Raw genomic sequence first — 27,319 nt, forward strand, 5'->3', positions numbered from 1 at the left:
CTAACCCTAAATCGATTTAGTAATATCGATTTTAGGGTTACTCCTTTCGTTTAGCTGGAGTACAGAAATCGATTTTAAGACCCCTTAAAATCGATTTTAAGTGCCTTGTAGTGTGGACGGGTACAGCGTTAAATCAATTTAACGCTGTTTAAATCGATTTAACGCTGTAGTGTGGACCTGGCCTTAGACTCCTAATTTTTCCATTTTTTATGATGTTAGAAAATGGTGAAGTACGTATTTATTTATTACATGAGGATTACATTTTTAGTTACGATTAGTGTTGAGCAGTATTTGAATGGAAATTGGATTTGAATTGAAAATGCACAAACAGCATTTTAAAATAGTTGTACTCAGTAAATAAAACTTAATGTGCTAGACGCATAAGAAAAAAGTATCAAAGCACATTTTACATTTAAAAATAACTGTTTTATTATTAATGTCTTTGTTTATCTGTAGTTATTTAATTGAACCGATTGACTGTGGTCTTCTTAGTGTACACGCAACATGATTCAGGCAGCACATGACCAGGTCCCAACAATGTTCTTCAAGATTTCAGAACTAGTAGATCTTATCCTCTCACACCTCATTTCTGTTCGTAGATTTGAAGAGGAAAACAAACTTTCCACTTTTTCCACTCCCAACTGGTTTCTCAACTTTGAAAGGGGTTGTCATTGAACTGAACTACTTGTATAAACTGAAATGAAGAAAATATTCTGTCTATGCCTGTAGATGAGGCTACTGGTGACAAAAGCTAGGTTATCACTTCAACAAACTCTGGTTCCAGGTGCTTAGCCAGTGACTTCCAACAACTTTTGTCAGCAGTAGCCTCTTCTCCTGATGCAGAGAGGAATGCTTGTTTCTCTTCAGTTTATTCAAGTAGTTCCGTTCAATTACTAGCTCATTCAAAGCTGAGATTGGTAGTTGAAAACACTCTCAAACTGCTCAAAGCACGTGATTTTTGCATCTTTATCTTTAGATTACTTTCTGTGACATTTCAACTACTTGTACTGACAAATAATTAAAGGAAAGTCTCTTTGCAGTGTTGTTGTAACTATGTTGGCCCTGAGATATGACAGAGACAAGTTAGATGAGGCAATATCTTTTATTGAGCCAACTTCTGTTGGTAGAAAGTATAAACTTTCAAGCCACACAGAGCTCTTCTTCAGATCTGAGGAAGAAATTAAAAGTGTCTGAGCTAAATACAATTTGGGTCAGATTGTTAAGCATAAGGGGTAATGCACGTCATAGGAGGCCACCTGAAATGGAGTGGGAAATAACGGTTGGATTCTTATGCAAAAGAGGTATGAGGTGGGCCATTAACAGTTAGCAGGCAGGTGTGTGTTACAAATTTTTGTAATAAACCATGAAACCAATGACCCTGCTAGCTCCATGGTTTTTAGTGTCTAGCAGTGCTATAAATGTGAGTTCCCAGGCTTGCCTTTTGAAGGTGTTGTGGAGGTTTCCACTGAAGAAGAGTATCAAAAGATCAGAAGAGAAGTGATTGCTCAATGAAAAACATTTGCCCCTGGGCAAGAGGGTGTTTTTATCTTATTATTTTTCTGTGTGAATTCACTCAATAAATGGCAAAAGACAAAAGTAAGAGTGTGTGTGTGTGTGTGTGTGTGTGTGTGCGCGCGCGTGTGAAAGAGAGAGAGAGAGAGAAAAAAAACTGGTTTGTTTCTTATGGTGGGGAAAATTGGGGATGGGGTATTGGAAGACTGGCATCCCTCCTATGGCAGAGCTGAGGATGTTATATAATGAACAAAAATAATTAGCATGACTTGCCTGAGTATCTCCAGTTTGCAGGTTTCATCCTTCAATCCTTCACAAAGCTGCTGCACTCCTGAATATCCCACTAACAACATTGAATCTCCCAGTTCATTTCTCTCCAGGTCCAGCTCTCTCAGAGTCTGATTGGTACTGAGGACAGAGGAAAGATCCCCACAACAACCAGCTGTGAGTATGCAGTAAGACAGCCTGTAGAAGTCAGAGATTTAGAACAGTGTTAGGGTTCGAAATCTTCCTTTTCGCTAGCTAATTTGGGGGATAAAGGAAAATGAGAACTGTCTTATGTTAATTCAACAATAGAGAGAAGCAATGAATGGCAGACACACAAACATAGGCAAAGAAAATGCACTTTATATAGACACATGGAAACCAAACAAAGTAAACCAAGCATCTATATTGGGAATATAAAAAGTATTACAGGAAACTTTTTTTTACAAAAACCACACAAATAAATGTCCAAGCGGTGATGTCTCCCCATCACCTTCTGGACACTAAAAATAGAAGTGATGCTATTACAGGTGTTTGGAATTGTTTACAGGTGGGGTGGATTAAATCTAAAGAGAGTCCAAAAGAACACTGAGACTCCAAAACCACACCTCTATTTCACCTCCCAGCTGCTGTAAGAGAGCAGTCTCAGATGCTCACTTCTAGCTTATGACAGGGTGTCCCACTTCTTATGGCTCCTTATCTTCACACTCACATGGGTGAGAGTGATGGGGGAGGGCAGAGAACTGTCTTCTCTCTTTCCTACATGCAGTGTGTGGTTGGGATGTTTTAGTGATACCTCTGACCCAGGTGAACACTCATACCACAAGGCCTGGATTAGCGCTGTTGGATCTGGCCTTAATTATCATTGGCTATTTCTATCATTTATTCAAGATTTCAAAACAGTTACATATTTTGGGCCACAGTTGCACCCTTCAGATGTGCAGTGAGGAGAAAGACCTGTTAGTGAACTATTGGTTGTCACCAGAGCCCTCAAGTTTCAGGAAGATCTGTGCTCAGCATTTCAGCCCCAGGAGCACTTATTTCCATAATTACCCTTTCTGCACCTTTCTCAGGTCTTTAACATCATTTATAAGATGGCACCCAGCACAATGTTCCACTTGCTATCTGTAATGAGCCACATATACACAGACTGGAGAGTGAAGCAGAACTGCACTTAATGGAAAACCATGACGGGAACCCCCAACTACTTACACCAGTCTCTGCAGTTTGCAGTTGGGATGTTTCAATCCTTCACACAGCTGCTTCACTCCTAAATCTCCCAGTTTGCTGCCTCTCAGGTCCAGCTCTTTCAAAGTTTGATTTGTACTGAGAACTGAGGCAAAATACTTGCAACCAGAGGCTGTGATACCACAGTCTCCCAACCTGCAACAGACCAAAAAAAAAAAACAACAGGTGGAATTGTTTGCTTGATTCTCCAAAATTAACTGTATTAATTAATCATAGAATCATAGAATATCAGGGTTGGAAGGGACCTCAGGAGGCCATCTAGTCCAACCCCCTGCTCAAAGCAGGATCAATCCCCAACTAAATAATCCCAGCCAGGGCTTTGTCAAGCCTGACCTCCAAAACCTCTAAGGCTTGGTCTACACTACAGGGTTAGGTCGAATTTAGCTGCGTTAGGTTGATTTTAAAATGAATGCGTTCACACAATCAACCTTATTCTGTCAACTTAAAGGGCTCTTAAAATCGACTTCTGTACTCCTCCCCGGCAGGGGAGAGGTGCTAAAATCGACCTTGCTGGGTCGAATTTGGAGTAGTGCGGACGCAAATCGATGGTACTGGCCTCCGGGAGCTATCCCAGAGTGCTCCAATGTGACCGCTCTGGACTGCACTTTGAACTCTGATGCACTAGCCAGGTACACAGGAAAAGCCCCAGGAACTTTTGAATTTCATTTCCTGTTTGGTCAACATGGTGAACTCAGCAGCACTCAGCAGCACAGGTGACCATGCAGTCCCCCCAGAATCGTCAAGTGTAGAATGTTTCTACGTTCCCTCTATCATCTCCGTCCCTGAGGTTATCACAGATTAGAAGGCAAAAACACCTGAACATGTGATGACATGTTTTCCAAGCTCATGCAGTCCTCCCGCACTGATAGGGCGCAGTTCAATGCATGGAGCATTCAGTGGCAGAGGCCAGAAAAGAATTAAGTGAGTGTGAAGAGCGGAGGCAGGACGCCATGCTGAGGCTAATGAGGGAGCAAACAGACATAATGAAGTGTCTGTTGGAGCTGCAGGAAAGCCAACAAGAGCACAGACCCCTGCTACATCCACTGTATAACCGCCTACTCTCCTCCCCATGTTCCATAGCCTCCTCACCCAGACGCCCAAGAACTCTGTGGGGGAGGCTCTGGGTACCTAGCCACTCGACTCCAGAGGATGGCCCAAGCAACAGAAGGCTGTCATTCAAACAGTTTGATTTTTAGAGTGGCTACAATAGGCAATGTGGCCGTGTCCTTCCCTCTCCCCCACCCCACCCGGGCTAACTTGTCCATTATCTCATTTTTTTTAATTAATAAATGAATGCATGGTTTCAAAACAATAGTTAATTTATTTCGAAGTGGGGAGGGTGGTTGGCTTACAGGGAATTAAACTCAACAAAGGGGGCAGGTTTGCATCAAGGAGAAACACAACTGTCACACTGAAGCCTGGCCAGTTATGAAACTGGCTTTCAAAGCTGCTCTGATGCACAGCGTGCCTTGCTGTGCTCTTATAATCACCCTGGCGTCTGGCTGTTCAAATTCAGACACCAGGCGATTTGCTTCAACCTCCCACCCCACCATAAATGTCTCCCCCTTACTCTCACAGATATTATGGAGCACACAGCAAGCAGCAATAACAATGGGAATGTTGGTTGCGCTGAGTCAGCAGACAGCACCAGCAAGCTTTTAAAGTACATGATGGTGAGCTGAGTAGGCTCCATGCTTGCCGCTGTATGGCATCAGCATGAATAATCCAGGAAAAAAAAAAGACGTGAAATGGTTGACAGCCGTTCCTTTCACGGAGGGAATGGCGACTGATGACATGTACTCAAAACCACCCACACCAATGTTTTTGCCCCATCAGCATTGGGAGCTTAACCCAGAATTTCAATGGGCAGCGGAGACTGCAGGAACTGTGGGATAGCTACCCACAGTGCACCGCTCCGTAAGTTGATGCTAGCCACGGTAGTAAGGACATACTCTGCTGATTTAATGCACTTAGTGGGGACATACACAATTGACTGTATAAAATCGATTTCTAAAAATCGACTTCTATAAAATCGATTTAATTTCATAGTGTAGATATACCCTGAGGAAGGAGATTCCACCACCTCCCTAGGTAACCCAGTCCAGTGCTTCACCACCCTCTTAGTGAAAAAGTTTATCCTAATATCCAACCTAAACCTCCCCCATTGCAACTTGAGACCATTACTCCTTGTTCTGTCATCTGCTACCACTGAGAACAGTCTAGCTCAAGGGTGGGAAAACTTTTTGGCCTGACGCCACATTGGGTTTCGGAAATTGTATGGAGGGCCAGTTAGGGGAGGCTGTACCTCCCCAAACATCCAGGCATGGTATGGCCCCCATCCCCTATCTGACCCCCCCGGCTTCTCGCCCCCTGACAGCCCCCCCAGACTCCTGCCCCATCCAACCCCCCCAGTTCCCTGACTGCCACCAGAACCCCTGCCCCTGACTGCCCCCCGCCTGCCCATCCAACCCCAAGCTCCTTTCTGACTGCCCCCCGGGATCTCTGCCCCCATTCAACCTCTGTGGTCCCTGCCCTCTGACCACCCCGACCCCTATCCACACCCCTGCACCCAACCTCCACCCCGAACTCCTCTGCCCTCTCTCAACCCCCCACCCCCACTCTCTGCCCCCTTACCACGCTGCCTGGAGCACCAGTGGCTGGTGGTGCTACAGCCGCGCCGCCCAGAGCATGAGGACAGGCAGCTGTGCCACCTGGCGGGAGCCAGTCATGCCATCGTGCAGCACAGAGCACCAGGTCAGGCCGGGCTCTGCAGCTGCATTGCCCCAGGAGCTCGCAGCCCCACCACCCAGAGCATTGCACCAGAAGCGGAGCGAGCTGAGGCTGCAGGGGAGGGGGAACAGCAGAGAAGGGGCCAGGGGCTAGCCTCCCGGGGCAGGAGCTATGGGGCCGGGCAGGAGGGTCCCGCAGGCTGTAGTTTACCCACCTCTGTCTAGCTCCATCCTCTTTAGAACCCCCTTTCAGGTAGTTGAAAGCAGCTATCAAATCCCCTCTCACTCTTCTCTTCTGCAGAATAAATAATCCCAATTTCCTCAGCCTCTCCTCATAAATCATGTGCTCCACCCCCCTTATCATTTTTGTTGCCCTCTTCTGGACTCTTTCCAATTTTTCCACATACTTCTTGTCATGTGAGGCCTCATCAATGACAAATAGAGGGGAATGATCACGTCCCTCGATCTCCTGGCAATGCTCCTACTTATACAGCCCAAAATGCTGTTAGCCTTCTTGGCAACAAGGGCACACTGTTGACTCATATCCAGCTTCTCGTCCACTGTAACTCCTAGGTCCTTTTCTGCAGAACTGCTTCCTAGTCATTTGGTCCCTAGGCTGTAACAGTGAATGGGATTCTTCCATCCTAAGTACAGGACTCTGCCCAATCCTCTAATTTGTCTAGGTCCCTCTGTATCCTATCCCTACCCTCCAGTGTATCTACCACTCCTCCAAGTTTAGTGTCATCTGCAAACTTGCTGAGAGTGCAGTCCACGCCAGCTTTCAGATCATTAATGAAGATATTGAACAAAACCGGCCCCAGGATCGACCCTTGGAGCACTCCACTTGATACTGGCTGCCAACTAGACATGGAGCCATTGATCACTACCCGTTGAGTTCGATGATCTATCCAGCTTTCTACCCACCTTATAGTCCATTTATCCAGTCAATGCTTCTTTAATTTGCTGACAAGAATACTGTGGAGACTGTATCAAAAGCTTTGCTAAAGTCAAGGAATAACACATCCAGTGTTTTCCTCTCATCCACAGACCCAGTTATCACATCATAGAAGGTAATTACATTAGTCAGGCATGACTTGCCCTTGGTGAATCCATTCTGACTGTTCCTGATCACTTTCCTCTCCTCTAAGTGCTTCAGAATTGATTCCTTGAGGACCTGCTCCATGATTTTTCCAGGGACTGAGGTGAGGCTGACTGGCCTGTAGTTTCACAGATCCTCCTTCTTCCCTTTTTTAAAGATGGGCACTACAGTAGCCTTTTTCCAGTCATCCGGGACCTAATCCAGTTGCCATGAGTTTTCAAAGATAATGGTCAATGGCTCTGCAATCAGATCCACCAACTCCTTTAGCACCCTTGGATGCAGCACATCCGGCCCCATGGACCTGTGCTCGTCCAGCTTTTCTAAATAGTCCTGAATCACTTTGTTCTCCACAGAGGGCTGGTCAGCTCCTCCCCATGCTGTGCTGCCCAGTGCAGCAGTCTGGGAGCTGACCTTGTTTGTGAAGAAAGAGGCAAAAAAAGCACTGAGAACTTAAGCTTTTTCCACATTCTCTGTCACTAGGCTGCCTCTCCGATTCAGTAAGGGGTTCACGCTTTCCCTGTTTTCTTGTTGCTAACATAACTGTAGAAACCCTTCTTGTTACTCTTAACATCCCTTGCAAGCTGCAAGTCCAAGTGTGATTTGGCCTTCCTGATTTCACTCCTGCATGCTTGAGCAATATATTTATACTCCTCCCTGGTCATTTGTCCAAGCTTCCACTTCTTGTGGAAGTGTGACAGGTTCTCCTTTCCAAAGTCCTAGCATTATAGTAATGCTATGAGGATGGTGTGACAGTTGCCCCACAGTTAAGGCTGAGTTACACAACTCAGTTTAATAAAAACACTTTTTAAAACAAAGTGCAAGTTTCTGCAGCAGAGCCTGAAAAGAGTTCTTATCTGAATGAACAAATATAAGAGCACTGATGCCATCCAGAATAACACTGAGACTCCAAAACCACACCTCTATTTCACCTCCCAGCTGCTGTAAGGGAGCAGTGTCAGATGCTCACTTCTGGCTGATGGTAGGGTGTCCCACCTCTTATGGCTCCTTATCTTCACACTCACATGGGTGAGAGTGATGGGGGAGGGCAGAGAACAGTCTTCTCTCTTTCCTACATGCAGTGTGTGGTCTGGGATGTTTTAGTGATACCTCTGACCCAGGTGACCACCCACACCACAAGGCCTGGATTAGCGCTGTTGGATCTGGCCTTAACTATCATTGGCTATTTCTATCATTTATCAAGATTTCTAAACAGTGACATATTTTGGGCCACTGGTGTGCCCTTCAGCCATGTTGTGAGGAGAAAGATCTGTCGAGTGAACTGTCACTACAACCTTCAAATTACAGGAAGATCTGTGCTCAGCATTTCAGCCCCAGTAGCACTTATTTCTGTAATTACCCTTTCTGCACCTTCCTCAGGTCTTTAACATCATTTATAAGATGGCACCCAGCACAATGTTCCACTTGCTATCTGTAATGAGCCACATATACACAGACTGGAGAGTGAAGCAGAACTGCACTTAATGGAAAACCATGAAGGGAACCCCCAACTACTTACACCAGTCTCTGCAGTTTGCAGTTGGGATTGTTCAGTCTTTCACACAGCTGCTTCACTCCTAAATCTCCCAGTTTGCTGCCTCTCAGGTCCAGCTCTTTCAAAGTTTGATTTGTACTGAGAACTGAGGCAAAATACTTGCAACCAGAGGCTGCAATACCATAGTCTCCCAACCTGCAACAGACAAAAAAAAACAACAGGTGGAATTGTTTGCTTGATTCTCCAAAATCAACTGTATTCATGAATGTGTTTCAACAGGTTCTCTTTTCCAGAGTTCTAGCACTATAGTAATGTCATGAGGATGGTGTGACAGTTGCTCTACAGTTAAGACTGAGTTACACAACAGTTTGTTTTAAAAAAGTATTTTTATTAAACTAAAGTGCAAGTTTCTGCAGCAGAGCCTGAAAAGAGTTCTAATCTGAATGAACAGATATAAGAGCATACAAGCATGTGAGGTGTGTATAATAGGTCAAGGGAGACTAGCATCCCCTACTCCAGGCCGTGGCCCTGCCCATGCTCCACCCAGAAGATGTGCCCTTGCTCACTCTCTCCGCCAAAGCCAGTGGGCACTCAGCTCGGGCAGTGGTTTGGAGCTCAGGGCGTCCTGGGTCAGCAGGCGGCTTGGGCCAGTCTGAGGGCAGCCAAAGGCTGCTTGCATCAGCCTGGATGTTGGGCCACTGCTCAAGCCATTCAGTGATCCAGGACTCGGGGTAGCAGGGGCGGGTGGGCCGGTGCTTGGGGTGGTTCAGCTGGGGCTCCAGCACACGGGGGGGTGGAGGAAAGGCTGCAGAAGGGGCAAGGTAGGTCGAGGGCCTCAGGCATGGTCAGCGGGCTAGCCTCCCCAAAGGGGGGTGCTTCACATGCTGCCCATGCATACAAGTCAACGAGATCTGTAGTTAATGAATTGAACAAATTATCTGTGGTCACCATGTCCTTCCACGATTTCAGAATTGATAGATCTCATCTTCTCACACCTCATTTCTGCTCGTAGATTTGAAGAGGAAAACAAACTTTCTTGCTTTTTCCACTCCCAGTCGGATTCTCAGCTGTGAGTGAAGCAGTCATTGAACTGAACTACTTGAATAAACTGAAATGAAGAAAGTATTCTCTCTGTGCCTGTAAAAGGAACTAGTGATGACAAAAGCTGGGTGCTTAGCCAGTGATTTGAACCAGTTTATGTCAACAGTAGCCTCTTCTGCAGGCACACAGAGTATATTTTCTTCATTTCATGAGAACAGCCAGACTGGGTCAGACCAATTGTCCATCTAGCCCAGTATCCTGTCTCCCAACAGTGGCCATTGCCAGGTGCTTCAGAGGGAAGGAACAGAACAGGCAATCATTTAAGTGATCCGTTCACTCCCAGCTTCTGGCAGTCAGAGGGCTGGGTAGACTCAGGGCCTGATTAAGGTTATGAGGGGCTTAAGGCTAATACGAAGGAAGGGCCTAAGTATGAATCCAACATTAAACAAAAAAAAAAAGACATCACACATTTATCTACGTACATATCTATTTATGTAAAATTAACAAGTATATTCTACTCTCACTACACTCAATTATTCAGACAGATACTTCTGAGTAAGAGGTAGCATGACGGATCTGTCCTTCTTCTTGGGTAGTGGAGTGCTCATCTGTATGAGGATGAACACTGCAACATTCCCTACCTGCTCACCTTTCAGCCTTGTGTTTCTACCCTCAGCTCTCCACACGGCCCACAGGGTAAAGCCAATCCCTGTTGCAGGTGTTTTCCCCAAGCTACGGACTCTACACCACATACCCTGTCTCACTCTGACTGCAGTCTGGGAGGCAGTCAGCTTTTATTATGTAAAAGAAAACCACTCAGGTGTAAAATCCACTGAAGTAGAGGAAGCAAGGCCCCGTCTACACTGGCAGGTTTGTGCACAGTAAAGCAGCTTTGAGCGCTGTAACTCCCGAGGTGCACATACTGCCAAGCCACTTAGTGCACAGAAACTGCACAGATGCAGCGCCCTAAAAAAATCCCACCCCGATGAGAGGCATAGAGCTTTCTGCGCTGTGGCTCCCACGCAGCGGAGCCAATGCAGACACCATGGTGATTACAGAGCTGCAACTGGCCTCCAGGAGGTGTTCCACAATGCCTGTTCTCACCTCTCTGGCCATCGGTTTGAACTCTACTGCCTCGGCCCTCAGTCCCCTTCCTGTTTGTTCAGTGATGCTATGGAACTTGAGGAGAATGGCTGTTGGTTACACAGGGCCTGTAGCGGTGGTCTGTGCTCCTGCTGCCTTTCCTGCAGCTCAGCCATATGCTGGAGCATATCAGTTTGATGCTCCAGCAGTTGGAGCATAGACTCTTGCCTTCTGTCAGCAAGCTGACGCCACCTATCCTCTTCGGCCCGCCAGCTCTCCTCGCATTCCCGTTGTGCTTTTCTGCACTCTGACATCGTCTGTCTCCACTCATTCTGGTGTGCTCTGTCAGTCTGGGAGGACAGCAGTAGCTCTGAGAACATCTCATCTCATGTGTGTTTTTTTTTCCCTTTTAATCTTCGCTAGCCTCTGCAAAGGAGAATCATTTGCAGCAGCTGGGGGAAAATGGAGATTGGTGGTGAAAAATTTAGAGAGCAATAGGATCACTCTTTCCCGTTAAACCTTGCTGTTCACATTACACAGCTCATGTGCTTTGGTTACACGGTAGCATTTTGCCTCTTATATTGAGGGCCTGCCAGTGTGGTGTGAGAGATCACTCACGCAGTGCCAGGCAACAGAATTTGGCTTGCAGGCAGCCATGGTAAGCCACAGTCTTTTGGCTTCTTTAACTTTCATAACATGTGGGAATGGTTTCAAACAGCAGCGCCCTCATTTCCTATACCAAGCGGCCATTGGGTTGGCCATTTAAAATGGGCTTACAATTTAAAAGGAGGGGCTGCGGTTTGTGAGTTAGTGTGCAGCACAAACCCAACCCCTCCGCCCACCACGCTATTCTCTGGGATGATCACTTCACCACTCCCTCCACTGCGTGGCTAACAGAAGGGAACATTTCTGTTCAGCCACAGGCAAACAGTCTAGCAGGAACGGGTACCTCTGAATGTCCCCTTAATAAAAGCACCCTATTTCAACCAGGTGACTATGAATGATATCACTCTCCTGAGGATAACACAGAGAGTGACAAGGAATGGATGTTGTCCGAATGTCAGCAAACACCAGAATTTCCGCTCCATCCCCAGACATTAACAGACTTTTGCAGGAGCTGTACTGGCCGCAAATGCCAGGGCAGATTAATTATTAAACATGCTTGCCTTTAAACCATGTGTAATATTTACAAAGGTACACTCACTAGAGGGTCCTTCTCTGCCTCCAGGGTTCGTGAGCATGCCTTAGGTGGGTTCGGGGGGTACTGGCTCCAGGTCCAGGGTGAGAAACATATCTTGGCTGTTGGGGAAACCGGTTTCTCCGCTTCCTTGCTGTGAGCTATCTTCATTGTCCCCAAAACCCGCTTCCTTATTGAGTGATTCTCCACTGACAGAGTCAAAGCACAGGGTTGGGGTAGTGGTGGCTGCACCCCCTATCATGGCATGCAGCTCAGCGTAGAAGCAGCATGTCAGTGGCTCTGCCCCGGACCTTCCGTTTGCCTCTCTGGTTTTGTGGTAGGCTTGCCTTAGCTCCTTAATTTTCACATAGCACTGCTGTGCATCCCTATTATGGCCTCTGTCCTTCATGCCCTTTGAGACTTTTTCTAATGTTTTGGCATTTTGTTTACTGGAACAGAGTTCAGCTAGCATGGATTTTCTCCCCATACGGCGAGCAGATCCCATACCTCCCGTTCGGTCCATGCTGGAGCTCTTTTGCGATCCTGGAACTCTATCATGGTTACCTGTGCTGATGAGATCTGCACTCACCTGCACCTTGCCACGCTGGCCAAACAGGAAATGAGATTCAAAAGTTTGAGGGCCTTTTCCTATCTACCTGGCCAATGCATTTGAGTTGAGAGCACTGTCCAGAGCAGTCACAATGGAGCACTCTGGGATAGCCAATACTGTCGAGTTGCGTCCACACTACCCCAAATTCGACCCGGCAAAGCCAATTTCAGCGCTAATCCCCTCGTCAGAGGTGGAGTAAAGAAATTGATTTAAAGAGCCCTTTAAATCAAAAAAAAAGGGCTTCATTGTGTGGACGGGTCCAGGCTTAAATCAAAGTAACGCTGCTAAATTCGACCTAAAGTCGTAGTGTAGACCAGGCCTAGGAGTTGACAAAACAGAGCTATTTCCTGTTGTGTTCTCTGCCCCCTTGAACAAAAAGACTTCACTGAAAATCAGCATCTTAAAAGCACCATTAAGGATCTTTCAAAAGAACTGCTGTAGTGACACTCTTCTTACATCAGGTCTGGTGTTTGTTTAAGGTTGGTGTAGAATGAAAGGAGAGCTTCCTGTTTCATTTGCATGTGTAAATCAAGCAGACCTTGTTTATTTTTTTCCCCTTAAAGTGCTCAGAGTTTAGGGGAGGAAATTGAATGAGATTCTGCTTATATGAGGTGTGAAAAAGCAGAACGGACCAAAATCCATTCTTTGCAAAAATTGGTTCTCCCGGAAGTCAATAAAGCTACCCAGGTGTAACTGTCAACAGGAATTGGTCTGTGTTCTCATTCCCTTCTAGAATCAAGCTAAGTCTACACTAGAAAGTTCAAAGCGCTGCTGTGGCAGTGCTCCCGCGGCAGTGCTTTGAAGCATGAGTGTGGTCACCGGTGAGCAGTGGGAAGAGAGCTCTTCCAGCACTCCTGGTAATCCACTTCTCAGTGCTCAGAGCTTATCCACAACAGTGCTTTAAAGCGCTCAAACTTTCTGCGCCGAGGGAGGGGTGGGGAGGGCGTGTTTAACGCCCCTGAGCTGGCAAGCTAGGGTGCTTTAATTTGCCAGTGTAGACAGGGCCTCTCACTCATTCCATGCCTACCCACGATTTTCCACTTGGGAAAGAAGTTAGTTTGAGTTGGGGCAGAAAAATGAGAACTAACTTAAGCTTTATTGAGCTTTAACTTTTTGGAATGAAACTCAAAAGAAATCAAATATGAGGTACTTTTCTGATGGATTGAGCTGCTAGAGACCCAGCAAATGGACAGAACCCTGTCTTAGACTATTAGCCTGCTAAGAAGTGGATTTAAAATTGTTGAGGGAGAGAAGAGGGAGAAACCTACAACGTTGTGTGTTGAGTTTCCTCCAGTGCTTTTTCAACCCCTTAAAAGTACAAAGTTGTGTTGGCCTGTGGAACTAGGCTGAGTACAAGGAAAGAACTTGGTTGCCTGTGCACCCCAGAACAGAAAACACTTCAATACAGTATTGTACACAGTGCATCATAAATCAGAAGCCCCTTAATGGAAGGAGCTGTAAAAGTTAAAGTACTCACTGGTATCCAGAATGGGATGTTTTGTTTTGTTTTTCCTACAAATGTGTGGGAATTTGTTGCTTATATGGAGGTAGGGGAGGGCAATAGTTGTGGCTGGACCTGGACAGAGTGTGTGCAGGTTCTGTGCAAGCTTCCCACCCTACCACTCTGGTACTGCCTCTTCCTCCTGCCAATGGCACTCACTAGTTGTCCAGAAATGGAACCCAGCACACATAGAAGATGGCGATGACAGGCACTAGGACCCAGGACGCAGTGTCCTGGAGCTGCCTGCCAACCTCAGCCGAGGAGACGGAAGGGGGAGCCTCCTCCTTCCCTGACAGCTAAGCAGAGATCCGGAGAAATCGGGGATGGTGGAAATTGGGGCGGTGGGGACAATGCCTGCTCAAACTACACAAGGCGGGCACAGGTTCCTGTGGTAACTGGATTTTTGGTGTCCGGTCACCAGTGTTAATCAAGTACCTGGCTGATGGCAGTGAGTTCTTGCAGTGTGGGAAGCTGCAGACAGGAGGGAATGGAAGCAACAGACTGCTGGCTGAGCTCCTTCCAAACCACAGGGACCTGCTTTGCCTTTCCTGCTAATGTTATTGTCTTCGTCTCTCTGAAACTGGTTGATTTTCATGGTAAACCATCTGTAAACCATTTTAGTAGTCTGGACGGCTGTTATCAAATGCATTATCTTTGTATGGTCCATTGAATGTGAAACAATGAAGATCGCAGACTGTCTACATTTTCTACTTATTAAAGTCCACCTGGCAAAGATGTCTTACAACTTGTCAGCCTGTTTCAACTATAAAAGACGTAGCCTGGGAATGATTCTGCATCTCTGGAGTGCTTGGCTTTTGGCAGGGCGAATCCTAAGCAATTGGACAGAGATCCTGAAAAGTCTTTTTTGGGAACCCCTGAGGAACATATGAAAAGATTCTAAGAGACTGGCAGATTATTATATCTCTTCATTTTGGACTATATACTCTGATCCAACTAGAATATATTTTATCTGCTTTAACCATTTAATAACTCATTTCTCTTTCTCAGTCAATAAAATTTTAACTAGTTTACTAAGGATTGGCTACAGCATTGTTTTTGGTGAGATCCTGAAGAATATTTTGACCTAAGTGGCTAGTCCTTTTGTGACTGGGAGAACCTAACGTGTGGTGAATTTTGCTTTTAATAATCTTTCATCATAAAGTCCAGTTTATCTGGGTGGTAAATTGGACTGGAGAGCTTAAGGGAGACTGTCTATGGCTCCATGGTGAATCTAATATAGTGATCCAGGAGCATACATTTATTGCAGAGTTGGTGAAATCTAAGTATAGACTATACCATCAGGGCCAGCTCTAGCCATTTCGCTGCCCCAAGCACGGCGGCATGCCGCGGGGGGCGCTCTGCCGCTCGCCGGTCCCACGGCTCTGGTGGACCTCCGGCAGGCGTCCCTGCAGAGGGTCCGCTGGTCCCGCAGCTCTGGTGGACCTCCCACAGGCGTACCTGTGGATGCTCCACTGGAGCCGCAGGACCAGCGGACCTTCCGCAGGGACGCCTGTGGGAGGTCCACCAGAGCCACCTGCCGCCCTTCCGGCAACCGGCAGAGCGCCCCCAGCGGCATGCCGCCCCAAGCATGCGCTTGGCGCGCTGGGGCCTGGAGCCGGCCCTGTATACCATCAACTGGGGTGTGTTTGCCCTGTTTTCTGACAGTCTGATCTGAGATTAGCACTCTTAGCTGTGAGCCACGCCAGGCAGCGTGATACTGCAATCAAATGCTCTGCCACTGAGCTCTACCCCCTTTCAATTCATTCAACTAGTTCAGATCAATTACTAGTTTACTGAAAGATGAGAAATCAATTGGGAGCTGAATGAGCCCTCACACTGCTCAGAACAAATAATTTTCTGAGCTGAGCGACGAACAGCAGAGGCTAACAGAGAGAGTTTGCCTGGGAGTTCGCCTGGGGAGAGCCCACTGAGGCTTTCATCTCGCGGGCTTCTGTGAGTAGCTGCAACAGCTGAGGAAACTCTTAGAAGGAAGAAATTATGGAAGGTGAGCATTCAGCTGTTGTAACCTGCACAGGTTGTGCCATATTTGTCTTTGTTCCACAGGACAGAAGTGACTTTGTCTGCACAAAGTGCAAGCTGGTCTCCATATTGGAAGAGAAGGTTCGAGGTCTGGAGCAACATGTATCGACCTTGCGTAGCATAAGAGAAAATGAAGATTTCCTGGACAGACGTCAGGATATGCTTCTACGGGCACAACGTCCTGAAGAATCGGAGCAGGCTGTGCAGATGGGAGAAAGGGATAGTGAAGAAATTTGGCAGCATGTGACCTCCAGAAGAAGAAAGAGGAGCGTCCATGTACCAGCAATGGAGATACAGATGAGCAACCATTTTCATGTTCTTTCCAAAGGTACTAATGTGGAGAGTGGACTAGACGGTACATCTGAGAGAAGGGAGCAGAAGGAGACTCCACTGATTGGAAGGCACGAGATGCACTGTACTAGGGATGGGGGTTCCACGACTACTGCTCCCAAGACAAGGAGGAGGGTGGTGGTGGTTGGGGACTCCCTCCTCAGGGGGACTGAGTCATCTATCTGCCGCCCCGACCTAGAAAACAGAGAGGTCTGCTGCTTGCCAGGAGCTAGGATTCACGATGTGAGGGAGAGACTGCTGAGACTCATCAAGCCCTCGGATCGCTACCCCTTCCTGCTTCTCCACGTGAGCTCCAATGATACTGCCAAGAATGACCTTGAGCAGAACACTCCAGACTACGTAGCTCTGGGAAGAAGGATAAAGGAGTTTGAGGCACAAGTGGTGTTCTCGTCCATCCTCCCTGTGCAAGGAAAAGGCCTGGGTAGGGATCGTCGAATTGTGGAAGTCAATGAATGGCTACGCAGGTGGTGTCGGAGAGAAGGCTTTGGATTCTTTGACCATGAGATGGTGTTCCAAGAAGGAGGAGTGCTAGGCAGAGACAGGCTCCACCTAACAAAGAGAGGGAAGAGCATCTTTACAAGCAGGCTGGCTAACCTAGTGAGGAGGGCTTTAAACTAGGTTCACAAGGGGAAGGAGACCAAAGTCCTGAGGAAAGTGGGGAAATGGGATACTGGGAGGAAGCACGAGCAGGAGAGCGCAAGAGGGGAGGACTCCTGTCTCAGACTGAGAAAGCAGGACAATCAGTGAGTTATCTTAAGTACCCATACACAAATGCAAGAAGTACGCGAAACAAGCAGGGAGAACTGGAAGTCCTGGCACAGTCAAGGAACTATGATGTGATTGGAATAACAGAGACCTGGTGGGATAACTCACATGACTGGAGTACTGTCATGGATGGATATAAACTGTTCAGGAAGGACAGGCAGGGCAGAAAAAGTGGGGGAGTTGCACTGTATGTAAGAGAGCAGTATGATTGCTCAGAGCTCCGGTATGAAACTGCAGAAAAACCTGAGTCTCAGGATTAAGTTTAGAAGTGTGAGCAACAAGGGTGATGTGGTGGTGGGAGTCTGCTACAGACCACCAGACCAGGGGGATGAGGTGGACGAGGCTTTCTTCCGGCAACTAACAGAAGTTACTAGATTGGAGGCCCTGGTTCTCATGGGAGACTTTAATCACTCTGATATGTGCTGGGAGAGCAATACAGTGGTGCACAGACAATCCAGGAAGTTTTTGGAAAGTTTAGGGGACAATTTCCTGGTTCAAGTGCTGGAGGAATCAACTAGGGGCAGAGCTGCTCTTGACCTGCTGCTCCCAAACAGAGAAGAGTTAGTAGGGGAAGCAAAAGTGGATGGGAACCTGGGAGACAGTGACCATGAGATGGTCAAGTTCAGGATCCTGACACAAGGAAGAAAGGAGAGCAGCAGAATACAGACCCTGGACTTCAGAGAAGCACTTTGACTCTCTCAGGGAGCTGATGGGCAGGATCCTCTGGGAAAATAATATGAGGGGGAAAGGAGTCCAGGAGAGCTGGCTGTATTTTAAAGAATCCTTATTGAGGTTCCAGGAACAAACCATCCCGATGTGTAGGAAGAATAGTAAATATGGCAGACTACCAGCTTGGCTTAACAGTGAAATCCTTGCTGATCTTAAATGCGAAAAAGCTTACAAGAAGTGGAAGATTGGACAAATGACCAGGGAAGAGTATAAAAATATTGCTCAGGCATGGAGGGGTGAAATCAGGAAGGCCAAATCACACTTGGAATTGCAGCTAGCAAGAGATGTTTAGAGTAACAAGAAGGGTTTCTTCAGGTATGTCAGCAACAAGAAGAAAGTCAAGGAAAGTGTAGGCCCCTTACTGAATGAGGGAGGCCACTTAGTGACAGAGGATGTGGAAAAAAGCTAATGTACTCAATCATTTTTTTGCCTCTGTCTTCACAAAAAAGGTCAGCTCCCAGACTGCTGCACTGGGCAGCACAGTATGGGGAGATGGTGACTAGCTCTCTGTGGAGAAAGAAGTGGTTTGCGAATATTTAGAAAAACTGGACGAGCACAAGTCCATGGGGCCAGATGCGCTGCATCCAAGGGTGCTAAAGGAGTTGGTGGATCTGATTGCAGAGCCATTGGCCATTATCTTTGAAAACTCATGGTGAATGGGGGAGGTCCAGATGACTGGAAAAAGGCTACTGTAGTGTCCATCTTTAAAAAAGGGAAGAAGGAGGATCCGGGGAACTACAGGCCAGTCAGCCTCACCTCAGTCCCTGGAAAAATCATGGAGCAGGTCCTCAAGGAATCAATTCTGAAGCACTTAGAGGAGAGGAAAGTGATCAGGAACAGTCAGCATGGATTGACCAAGGGCAAGTCATGCCTGACTAACCTAATTGCCTTCTATGAGGAGATAACTGGGTCTGTGGATGAAGGGAAAACATGTTATTCCTTGACTTTAGCAAAGCTTTTGATACAGTCTCCCACAGAATTCTTGCCAGCAAGTTAAAGAAGTATGGGCTGGATGATTGGACTATAAGGTGGATAGAAAGCTGGCTAGATCGTTGGGGTCAACGGGTAGTGATCAACGGCTCCATGTCTAATTGGCAGCCAGTTTCAAGTGAAGTGCCCCAAGGGTCGGTCCTGGGGCCGGTTTTGTTCAATATCTTCATTAATGATCTGGAGGATGGCGTGGACTGCACTCTCAGCAAGTTTGCAGATGACACTAAACTGGGAGGAGTGGTAGATATGCTGGAGGGTAGGGATAGGATATAGAGGGGCCTATACAAATAGAAGATTGGGCCAAAAGAAACCTGATGAGGTTTAATAAGGACAAGTGCAGAGTCCTGCACTTAAGACAGAAGAATCCAATGCACTGCTACAGACTAGGGACCGAATGGCTAGGCAGCAGTTCTGCAGAAAAGGACCTAGGGCTTACAGTGGACGAAAAGCTGGATATGAGTCAACAGTGTGCCCTTGTTGCCGAGAAGGCTAATGGCATTTTGGGCTGTATAAGAAGGTGGATTGCCAGCAGATCGAGGGATGCGATCATTCCCCTCTATTTGACATTGGTGAGGCCTCATCTGGAGTACTGTGTCCAGTTTTGGGCCCTACACTACAAGAAGGATGTGGAAAAACTGGAAAAAGTCCAGCAGAGGGCAACAAAAATGATTAGTGGGCTGGAGCACATGATTTATGAGGAAAGGCTGAGGAAACTGGGATTGTTTAGGCTGCAGAAAAGAAGAATGAGGGGGGATTTGATAGCCGCTTTCAACTACCTGAAAGGGGGTTCCAAAGAGGATGGCTCTAGACTGTTCTCAGTGATACCTGATGACAGAACAAGGACTAATGGTCTCAAGTTGCAGTGGGGGAGGTTTAGGCTGGATATTAGGAAAAACTTTTTCACTGGGAGGGTGGTGAAGCACTGGAATGGGTTACCTAGGGAGGTGGTGGAATCTCCTTCCTTAGAGGTTTTTAAGGTCAGGCTTGACAAAGCCCTGGCTGGGATGATTTAGTTGGGAATTGGTCCTGCTTTGAGCAGGGGGTTGGACTAGATGACCTCCTGAGGTCCCTTCCAACCCTTATATTCTATTATTCTAATTTTTACATCCTGATTTTTTCATTACTTTCTGTGACATTTCAGATCCTTGTACAGACCACTAACCAAAGGAAATGTTGTTAGGGAATGTCAGGAAATGGTTTATACTAACAAATGATAAGTCTCTGAGGCAGGGAACTGAGGAGACGAAGAACATTATTGCATATATGTGTTCTATTCTTAATATAGATTAAAATACACTTTGATAAATAGTTCTCTCATGCACAAAAATCCTCTAGTCGTTAGGAGAGCAGAACACTGATGCCATCCAGAATAACACTGAGACCCCAAAACCCACACCTCCAAGCTGTTGTAAGGGAGCAGTCTCAGATTCATAGATTCATAGACTCTAGGACTCGAGAGGTCATTGAGTCCAGTCCCTTGCCCTCATGGCAGGACCAAATACTGTCTAGACCATCCCTGATAGACATTTATCTAACCTACTCTTAAATATCTCCAGAGATGGAAATTCCACAACCTCCTTAGGCAATTTATTCCAGTGTTTAACTACCCTGACAGTTAGGAACTTTTTCCTAATGTCCAACCTAAATCTCCCTTGCTGCAGTTTAAGCCCATTGCTTCTTGTTCTATCATTAGAGGCTAAGGTGAACAAGTTTTCTCCCTCCTCCTGATGACACCCTTTTAGATACCTGAAAACTGCTATCATGTCCCCTCTCAGTCTTCTTTTTTCCAAATTAAATAAACCCAATTCTTTCAGCCTTCCTTCTAGGTCATGTTCTCAAGACCTTTAATCATTCTTGTTGCTCTTCTCTGGACCCTCTCCAATTTCTCACATCTTTCTTGATATGCGGTGCCCAGAACTGGACACAATACTCCAGTTGAGGTCTAACCAATGCAGAGTAGAGCGGAAGAATTACTTCTCGTGTCTTGTTTACAACACACCTGTAAATGCATCCCAGAATCACGTTTGCTTTTTTTGCAACAGTATCACACTGTTGATTCATATTAAGCTTGTGGTCCACTATGACCCCTAGATCTTTTTCTGTCATACTCCTTCCTAGACAGTCTCTTCCCATTCTGTATGTGTGAAACTGATTGTTCCTTCCTAAGTGGAGCACTTTGCATTTGTCTTTATTGAACTTCATCCAGTTTACCTCAGACCATTTCTCCAATTTGTCCAGATCATTTTGAATTTTGATCCTGTCCTCCAAAGCAGTTGCAATCCCTCCCAGTTTGGTATCATCTGCAAACTTAATAAGCGTACTTTCTATGCCAACATCTAAGTCGTTGATGAAGATATTGAACAGAGCCGGTCCCAAAACAGACGCCTGCGGAACCCCACTTGTTATACCTTTCCAGCAGGACTGGGAGACATTAATAACTACTCTCTCAGTACAGTTATCCAGCCAGTTATGCACCCACCTTACAGCAGCCCCATCTAAATTGTATTTGCCTAGTTTATCGATAAGTATATCATGCGAGACCGTATCAAATGCCTTACTAAAGGCTAGGTATACCACATCCACTGCTTCTCCCTTATCCACAAGGCTCATTATCCTATCAAAGAAAGCTATCAGATTGGTTTGACATGATTTGTTCTTTACAAATCCATGCTGGCTATTCCCTATCACCTTATCACCTTCCAAGTATTTGCAGATGATTTATTTAATTACTTGCTCCATTATCTTCCCTGGCACAGAAGTTAAACTAACTGGTCTGTAGTTTCTTGGGTTGTTTTTATTTCCCTTTTTATAGATGGGCACTATATTTGCCCTTTTCCAGTCTTCTGGAATCTCTCCCGTCTCCCATGACTTTCCAAAGATAATAGCTAGAGGCTCAGATACCTCCTCTATTAACTCCTTGAGTATTCTAGGATGCATTTCATCGGGCCCTGGTGACTTGCAGGCATCTAACTTTTCTAAGTGATTTTTAACTTGCTCTTTTTTTATTTTATCTTCTAAACCTACCCTCTTCCCATAAGCATTCACTATATTGGACATTCCTTCAGACTTCTCAGTGAAGACTGAAACAAAGAAGTCATTAAGCATCTCTGCCATTTCCAAGTTTCCTGTTACTGTTTCCCCCTCCTCACTGAGCAGTGGGCCTACCCTGTCCTTGGTCTTCCTCTTGCTTCTAATGTATTGATAAAAAGTCGTCTTGTTTCCCTTTATTCCCATAGCTAGTTTGAGCTCATTTTGTGCCTTTGCCTTTCTAATCTTGCCCCTGCATTCCTGTGTTATTTGCCTATATTCATCATTTGTAATCTGACCTAGTTTCCATTTTTTATATGACTCCTTTTTATTTTGTAGGTCATGCAAGATCTCGTGGCTAAGCCAAGGTGGTCTTTTGCCACATTTTCTATCTTTCCTACCCATCAGAATAGCTTGCATTTGGGCCCTTAGTGTCCCTTTGAAAAACTGCCAACTCTCTTCAGTTGTTTTTCCCCTCAGTCTTGATTCCCATGGGACCTTACCTATCAGCTCTCTGAGCTTACCAAAATCCACCTTCCTGAAATCCATTGTCTCTATTTTGCTGTACTCAGACGTTCACTTCTGGCTGATGGGAGGATGTCCCACCCCTTATGGCTCTTTATCTTCACACTCACATGGGTGACAGTGATGGGGGAGGGCAGAGAACAGTCTTCTCTCTTTCCTACATGCAGTGTGTGGTCTGGGACGTCCTAGTGATACCTCTGACCCAGGTGACCACCCACACCACAAGGCCTGGATTAGTGCTGTTGGATCTGGCCTTAATCCTCATTAGAAATCTTGAATAAATGATAGAAATAGCCAAACAGTGGCATATTTTGGTCCACTGGTGCACCCTTCAGATGTGCAGTGAGGAGAAAGACCTGTCGAGTTAACTGTCACTACAACCCTCAAGTTTCAGGAAGATCTGTGCTCAGCATTTCAGCCCCAGGAGCACTTATTTCTGTAATTACCCTTTCTGCACCTTTCTCAGGTCTTTAACATCATTTATAAAATGGCACCCAGCACAATGTTCCACTTGCTATCTGTAATGAGCCACATATACACAGACTGGAGAGTGAAGAAGAACTGCACTTAACTGGAAAACCATGAAGGGAACCCCCAACCACTTACATCAGTTTCTGCAGTTTGCAATCGGGATGTTTCAGTCCTTCACACAGCTGCTTCACTCCTAAATCTCCCAGTTTGCTGCCACTCAGGTCCAGCTCTTTCAAAGTTTGATTTGTACTGAGAACTGAGGCAAGATACTTGCAATCATAGAAAATGATACCACAGTGTCCCAACCTGCAAAGGACAGAATAACGGAGGGAGCTGATACCTTGATGCACAACAATTCACTGTATTAATGAATGTGTTTCAAGTTAACAAGTTCTCTTTTCCAGAATCCTAGCGCTATGGTAATGCTATGAGGATGGCATGGTAGCTGCATAGTTAAGGTTGCATTACACAGTTTAGTTCAACAAACAAATTACTTGTTTTGTTTTTTTTTAAACAAAGTGCAAGTTTCTGCAGCAGAGCCTGAAAAGAGTTCTGATCTGAATGAAGAGATATGACAGCATACAAGGTCAGGAAGACAGGAATAGAAAACGAATGCAGGTTTGTGTAGAATAGATAAATGTGGGTTTAATACTAATTCCACACATCTTAGTGCTTAAACTTTTTTTGTAGGTAACACCACATGTATCCCAGCATCCTCTTCACTTCTTTCACGAAAAAGTACTGTGATGCAGAAACCTCATTACTGTAGTTATTTGAATTCAGAAATTTCTTAAACAGCAAAATAGCTAGAATTTTTTAAAAATAAACTCTTAGTTTCCATAGACGGCTTTGCCACCAGTGGATTTATTTAAAACAAAGTGATTTAAACTACCAATATTAATCATCATTTAAATCAAGGTTTCCTGTTTACAGATTTAAATAATTAATTTAAATCTTTTTTAATATGTACTTTTTAGGTTTTTTCCCCTAAAGAAAGGTTGATCCTCGGTTGTTGGTATAATCTGGTACTACCTTCTTTTTTTCTTTTTCTCCAAACCAGGAGGCTACCCTATACCCATACCCATTTAACTGAGCAGTTATGCAGCTTAACATTTATTCAGATTCCTAAATTTTACATTTTTAATTATGCTAGAGAATGGTGAATGATGCATTTATTTACTAGATGAAGATTAATTTTTTATTCATGATCTCTATTAACTTCCATTTGGATGGAAATTAGAATGAATTTAAAATGAACAAATGGGATTTTAAAAATCTTTTTTAGTAAACAGAACAATCTTAAATGTGCTGGATACATAAAGAAAAAAGTATCAAAATGTTTTGCATTTAAAAGTCACTGATTTATTACTAATTCTTTTGTTTATCTGTAGTTAGTGAATTGAACTGGTTGTTTGTGGTCATGATGTTTTTCAAGATTTCAGAACTAGCAGATCTCATCCTCTCGCACTTAGACTCATAGACTCATAGGTCAGAAGGGACCAATCTGATCATCTAGTCTGACCTCCTGCACAAGGCAGGCCACAGAACCCCACCCATCCAATTTTATAACAACCCCTATCCCAGGACCGAGTTATTGAAATCCTCAAAAATGGTTTGAAGACCTCAAGCTGCAGAGACACCACCAGCAAGCGACCCGTGCCCCACGCTGCAGGGGAAGGCGAAAAACCTCCAGGGCACCTGCCAATCCGCCCTGGAGGAAAATTCCTTCCCGACCCCAAATATGGCAATCAGCTAAACCCTGAGCATGTGGGCAAGAGTCACCAGCTAGCACCCAAGAAGGAATTCTCCGCAGCAACTCAGTATCCATCGCATGCAACATCTCCCCGCAGACCATTGAGCAGACCTGTCTGGTGGTAATTCAAGATCAATTGCCCAAATTAACGATCCTATCATAACATCCCCTCCATATACTTATCAAGCTTTGTCTTAAAGCCAGGAAAGTCTTTTGCCCCTACTACTTCCCTCGGAAGGCTATTCCAGAACTTCACTCCCCTAATGGTCAGAAACCTTCGTCTAATTTCAAGTCTAAACTTCCTAATATCCAGTTTATACCCATTCGTCCTCGTGGCTACATTAGTACTAAACTTAAATAATTCCTCTCCCTCCCTAACGTTAACCCCCTTGATATATTTATATAGGGCGAGCATATCCCCCCTCAGCCTTCTTTTGGCCAGGCTAAACAAGCCAAGCTCTTTGAGTCTCCTTTCATAAGGCAGTTTTGCCATTCCTCGGATCATCCTCGTAGCCCGTCTCTGAACCTCTTCCAGTTTGAATTCATCCTTTTTGAACATGGGACACCAGAACTGCACACAGTATTCCAGATGGGGTCTCACCAACGCCGTATACAACGGTACTAACACATCCTTATCCTTGCAGGAAATACCCCGCCTGATGCATCCCAAAATCGCATTTGCTTTTTTAACAGCCGTATCACATTGGCGACTCATAGTCATCCTGCTATCAACCAGTACCCCAAGGTCCTTCTCTTCCTCCGTCACTTCCAACTGATGCGCCCCCAACGTATATCCAAAATTCTTATTATTAATTCCTAAATGCATGACCTTGCACTTTTCACTATTGTATTTCATCCTATTTCTATTACTCCAGTTTACAAGGTGGTTCAGATCTTCCTGAATAGTATCCCTGTCCTTCTCCGTGTTAGCAATACCCCCCAGCTTCGTGTCATCCGCAAACTTTATTAGCACATTCCCGCTCTTTGTGCCAAGGTCAATAATAAAAAGGTTAAATAAGATCGGTCCCAAAACCGATCCTTGAGGGACTCCACTGGTGACCTCCTTCCAGTCCGACAGTTCACCTTTCAATACGACCCTCTGGAGTCTCCCCTTTAACCAGTTCCTTATCCACCTTACAACTTTCATATTCACTCCCAGCTTTTCCAATTTAACTAACAGCTCCGTGTGCGGAACCGTGTCGAACGCCTTACTGAAATCTAGGTAAATTATATCTACCGCATTTCCTTTATCTAAGTAATCCGTCACCTTCTCAAAGAAGGAGATCAGATTGGTTTGGCACGATCTACCTTTAGTAAATCCGTGTTGCAATTCGTCACAATTCCCATTGACCTCTATGTCCTTAACTACTTTCTCCCTTAAAATTTTTTCGAAGACCTTACATACTACAGACGTCAAGCTAACAGGCCTATAATTACCCGGATCACTCTTATTCCCTTTCTTAAAAATAGAAACTACGTTAGCAATCCTCCAGTCATATGGCACAACCCCCGAGTTTATCGATCGCTTAAAAATTCTCGCTAACGGGCTCGCAATTTCATGCGCCAGTTCCTTTAATATCCTCGGGTGGAGATTGTCCGGGCCCTCCGACTTCGTCCCATCGAGCTGTTCAAGTACGGCCTCTACCTCAGTTGCAGTAATATCCACTTCCATATCCACATTCCCGTTTATCATCCCTGCATCATCGCAAGGTTCCTCACTAGTCTTATTAAAAACCAAGGCAAAGTACTTGTTTAGATGTTGGGCCATGCCTAGGTTATCCTTAACCTCCATTCCATCCTCAGTGTATAGCGGCCCCACTTCTTCTTTCTTTGTTTTCTTCTTATTTATGTGGCTGTAGAACCTTTTACTATTGGTTTTGATTCCCTTTGCAAGTTCCAGTTCAATGCGGCTTTTAGCCTTCCTCACTTTATCCCTACATGTTCTGACCTCAGCAAGGTAGCTTTCTTTACTGATCCTGCCTTCCTTCCACTCCCTGTAAGCTTTCTGCTTTTGTCTAATCCCCTCTCTGAGTTGCTTGCTCATCCAGTTTGGCCTACAACTCCTGCCCATGGTTCTTTTCCCCTTTCTTGGGATGCAGGCTTCCGACAGTCTCCGCAGCTGTGACTTAAAGAAATTCCAGGCCTCCTCCACATTTAAATCCACTAATTCCTCCATCCAGTCCACTTCCCTAACTAATTTCCTTAACTCTTTAAAATTAGCCCTGGAGAAGTCAAAAACCCTAATCGCAGATCTACATTTGTTTATCCTTCCATCTAGTTTGAACTGAATCAGCTCATGATCACTCGAACCAAGGTTGTCCCCTACCACCATTTCTTCTACGAGGTCCTCACTGCTCACCAACACCAAGTCTAAAATGGCATCCCCTCTCGTAGGTGCTTCAACTACTTGATGAAGAAATCCATCCGCTATCACATCCAGAAAAATCTGACCCCTATTATTCGTGCAAGTACTCGTCCTCCAGTCTATATCCGGGAAGTTGAAGTCCCCCATAATCACACATTTCCCCTTTGTGTTTACTTCATTAAAGACATTAAAGAGGTCTCTATCCATATCCCAATCCGATCCCGGCGGTCTGTAGCACACCCCAAGCACTATCTCAGGGGAAGCTCTAGTTGCTTTTTTACCCAGCGTGATTTTTGCCCAGACGGACTCTGTCTTATCCATTCCATCGCATCTTATTTCGCTACATTTAATTTCATCATTGATGTACAAGGCTACTCCCCCACCTTTGCCTTTCTTCCTGTCTTTTCTGAACAGCACATAGCCTTCAATACCCGTGCTCCAGTCATGAGTACTATTCCACCAGGTTTCGGTAATCCCTATAATATCCGGCTTCACTTCCTGCACGAGTAACTCCAGTTCCTCCATCTTGTTACCTAGGCTCCTCGCA

The 27,319-nt window shown here is 45.5% G+C and overlaps 1 protein-coding gene across 1 annotated transcript in view; it reads right to left on the minus strand.

Annotated features, from left to right (window-relative positions):
• Positions 1–27,319, minus strand: part of LOC127051015 (NACHT, LRR and PYD domains-containing protein 12-like) — a 105,308-nt gene that overhangs the window by 15,904 nt on the left and 62,085 nt on the right. The window contains exons 10-12 of the mRNA XM_050952802.1: positions 22,790–22,960; positions 8,369–8,539; positions 2,989–3,159 (exon numbers count right to left, since the gene is read on the minus strand). Of these exons, the coding sequence (XP_050808759.1) occupies positions 2,989–3,159; positions 8,369–8,539; positions 22,790–22,960 (513 nt within the window). The remainder of the gene's footprint in view (positions 1–2,988; positions 3,160–8,368; positions 8,540–22,789; positions 22,961–27,319) is intronic.

This window comes from Gopherus flavomarginatus, chromosome 5 (assembly GCF_025201925.1).
Source record: "Gopherus flavomarginatus isolate rGopFla2 chromosome 5, rGopFla2.mat.asm, whole genome shotgun sequence".
In the NCBI taxonomy this organism is placed as follows: domain Eukaryota; kingdom Metazoa; phylum Chordata; order Testudines; family Testudinidae; genus Gopherus; species Gopherus flavomarginatus.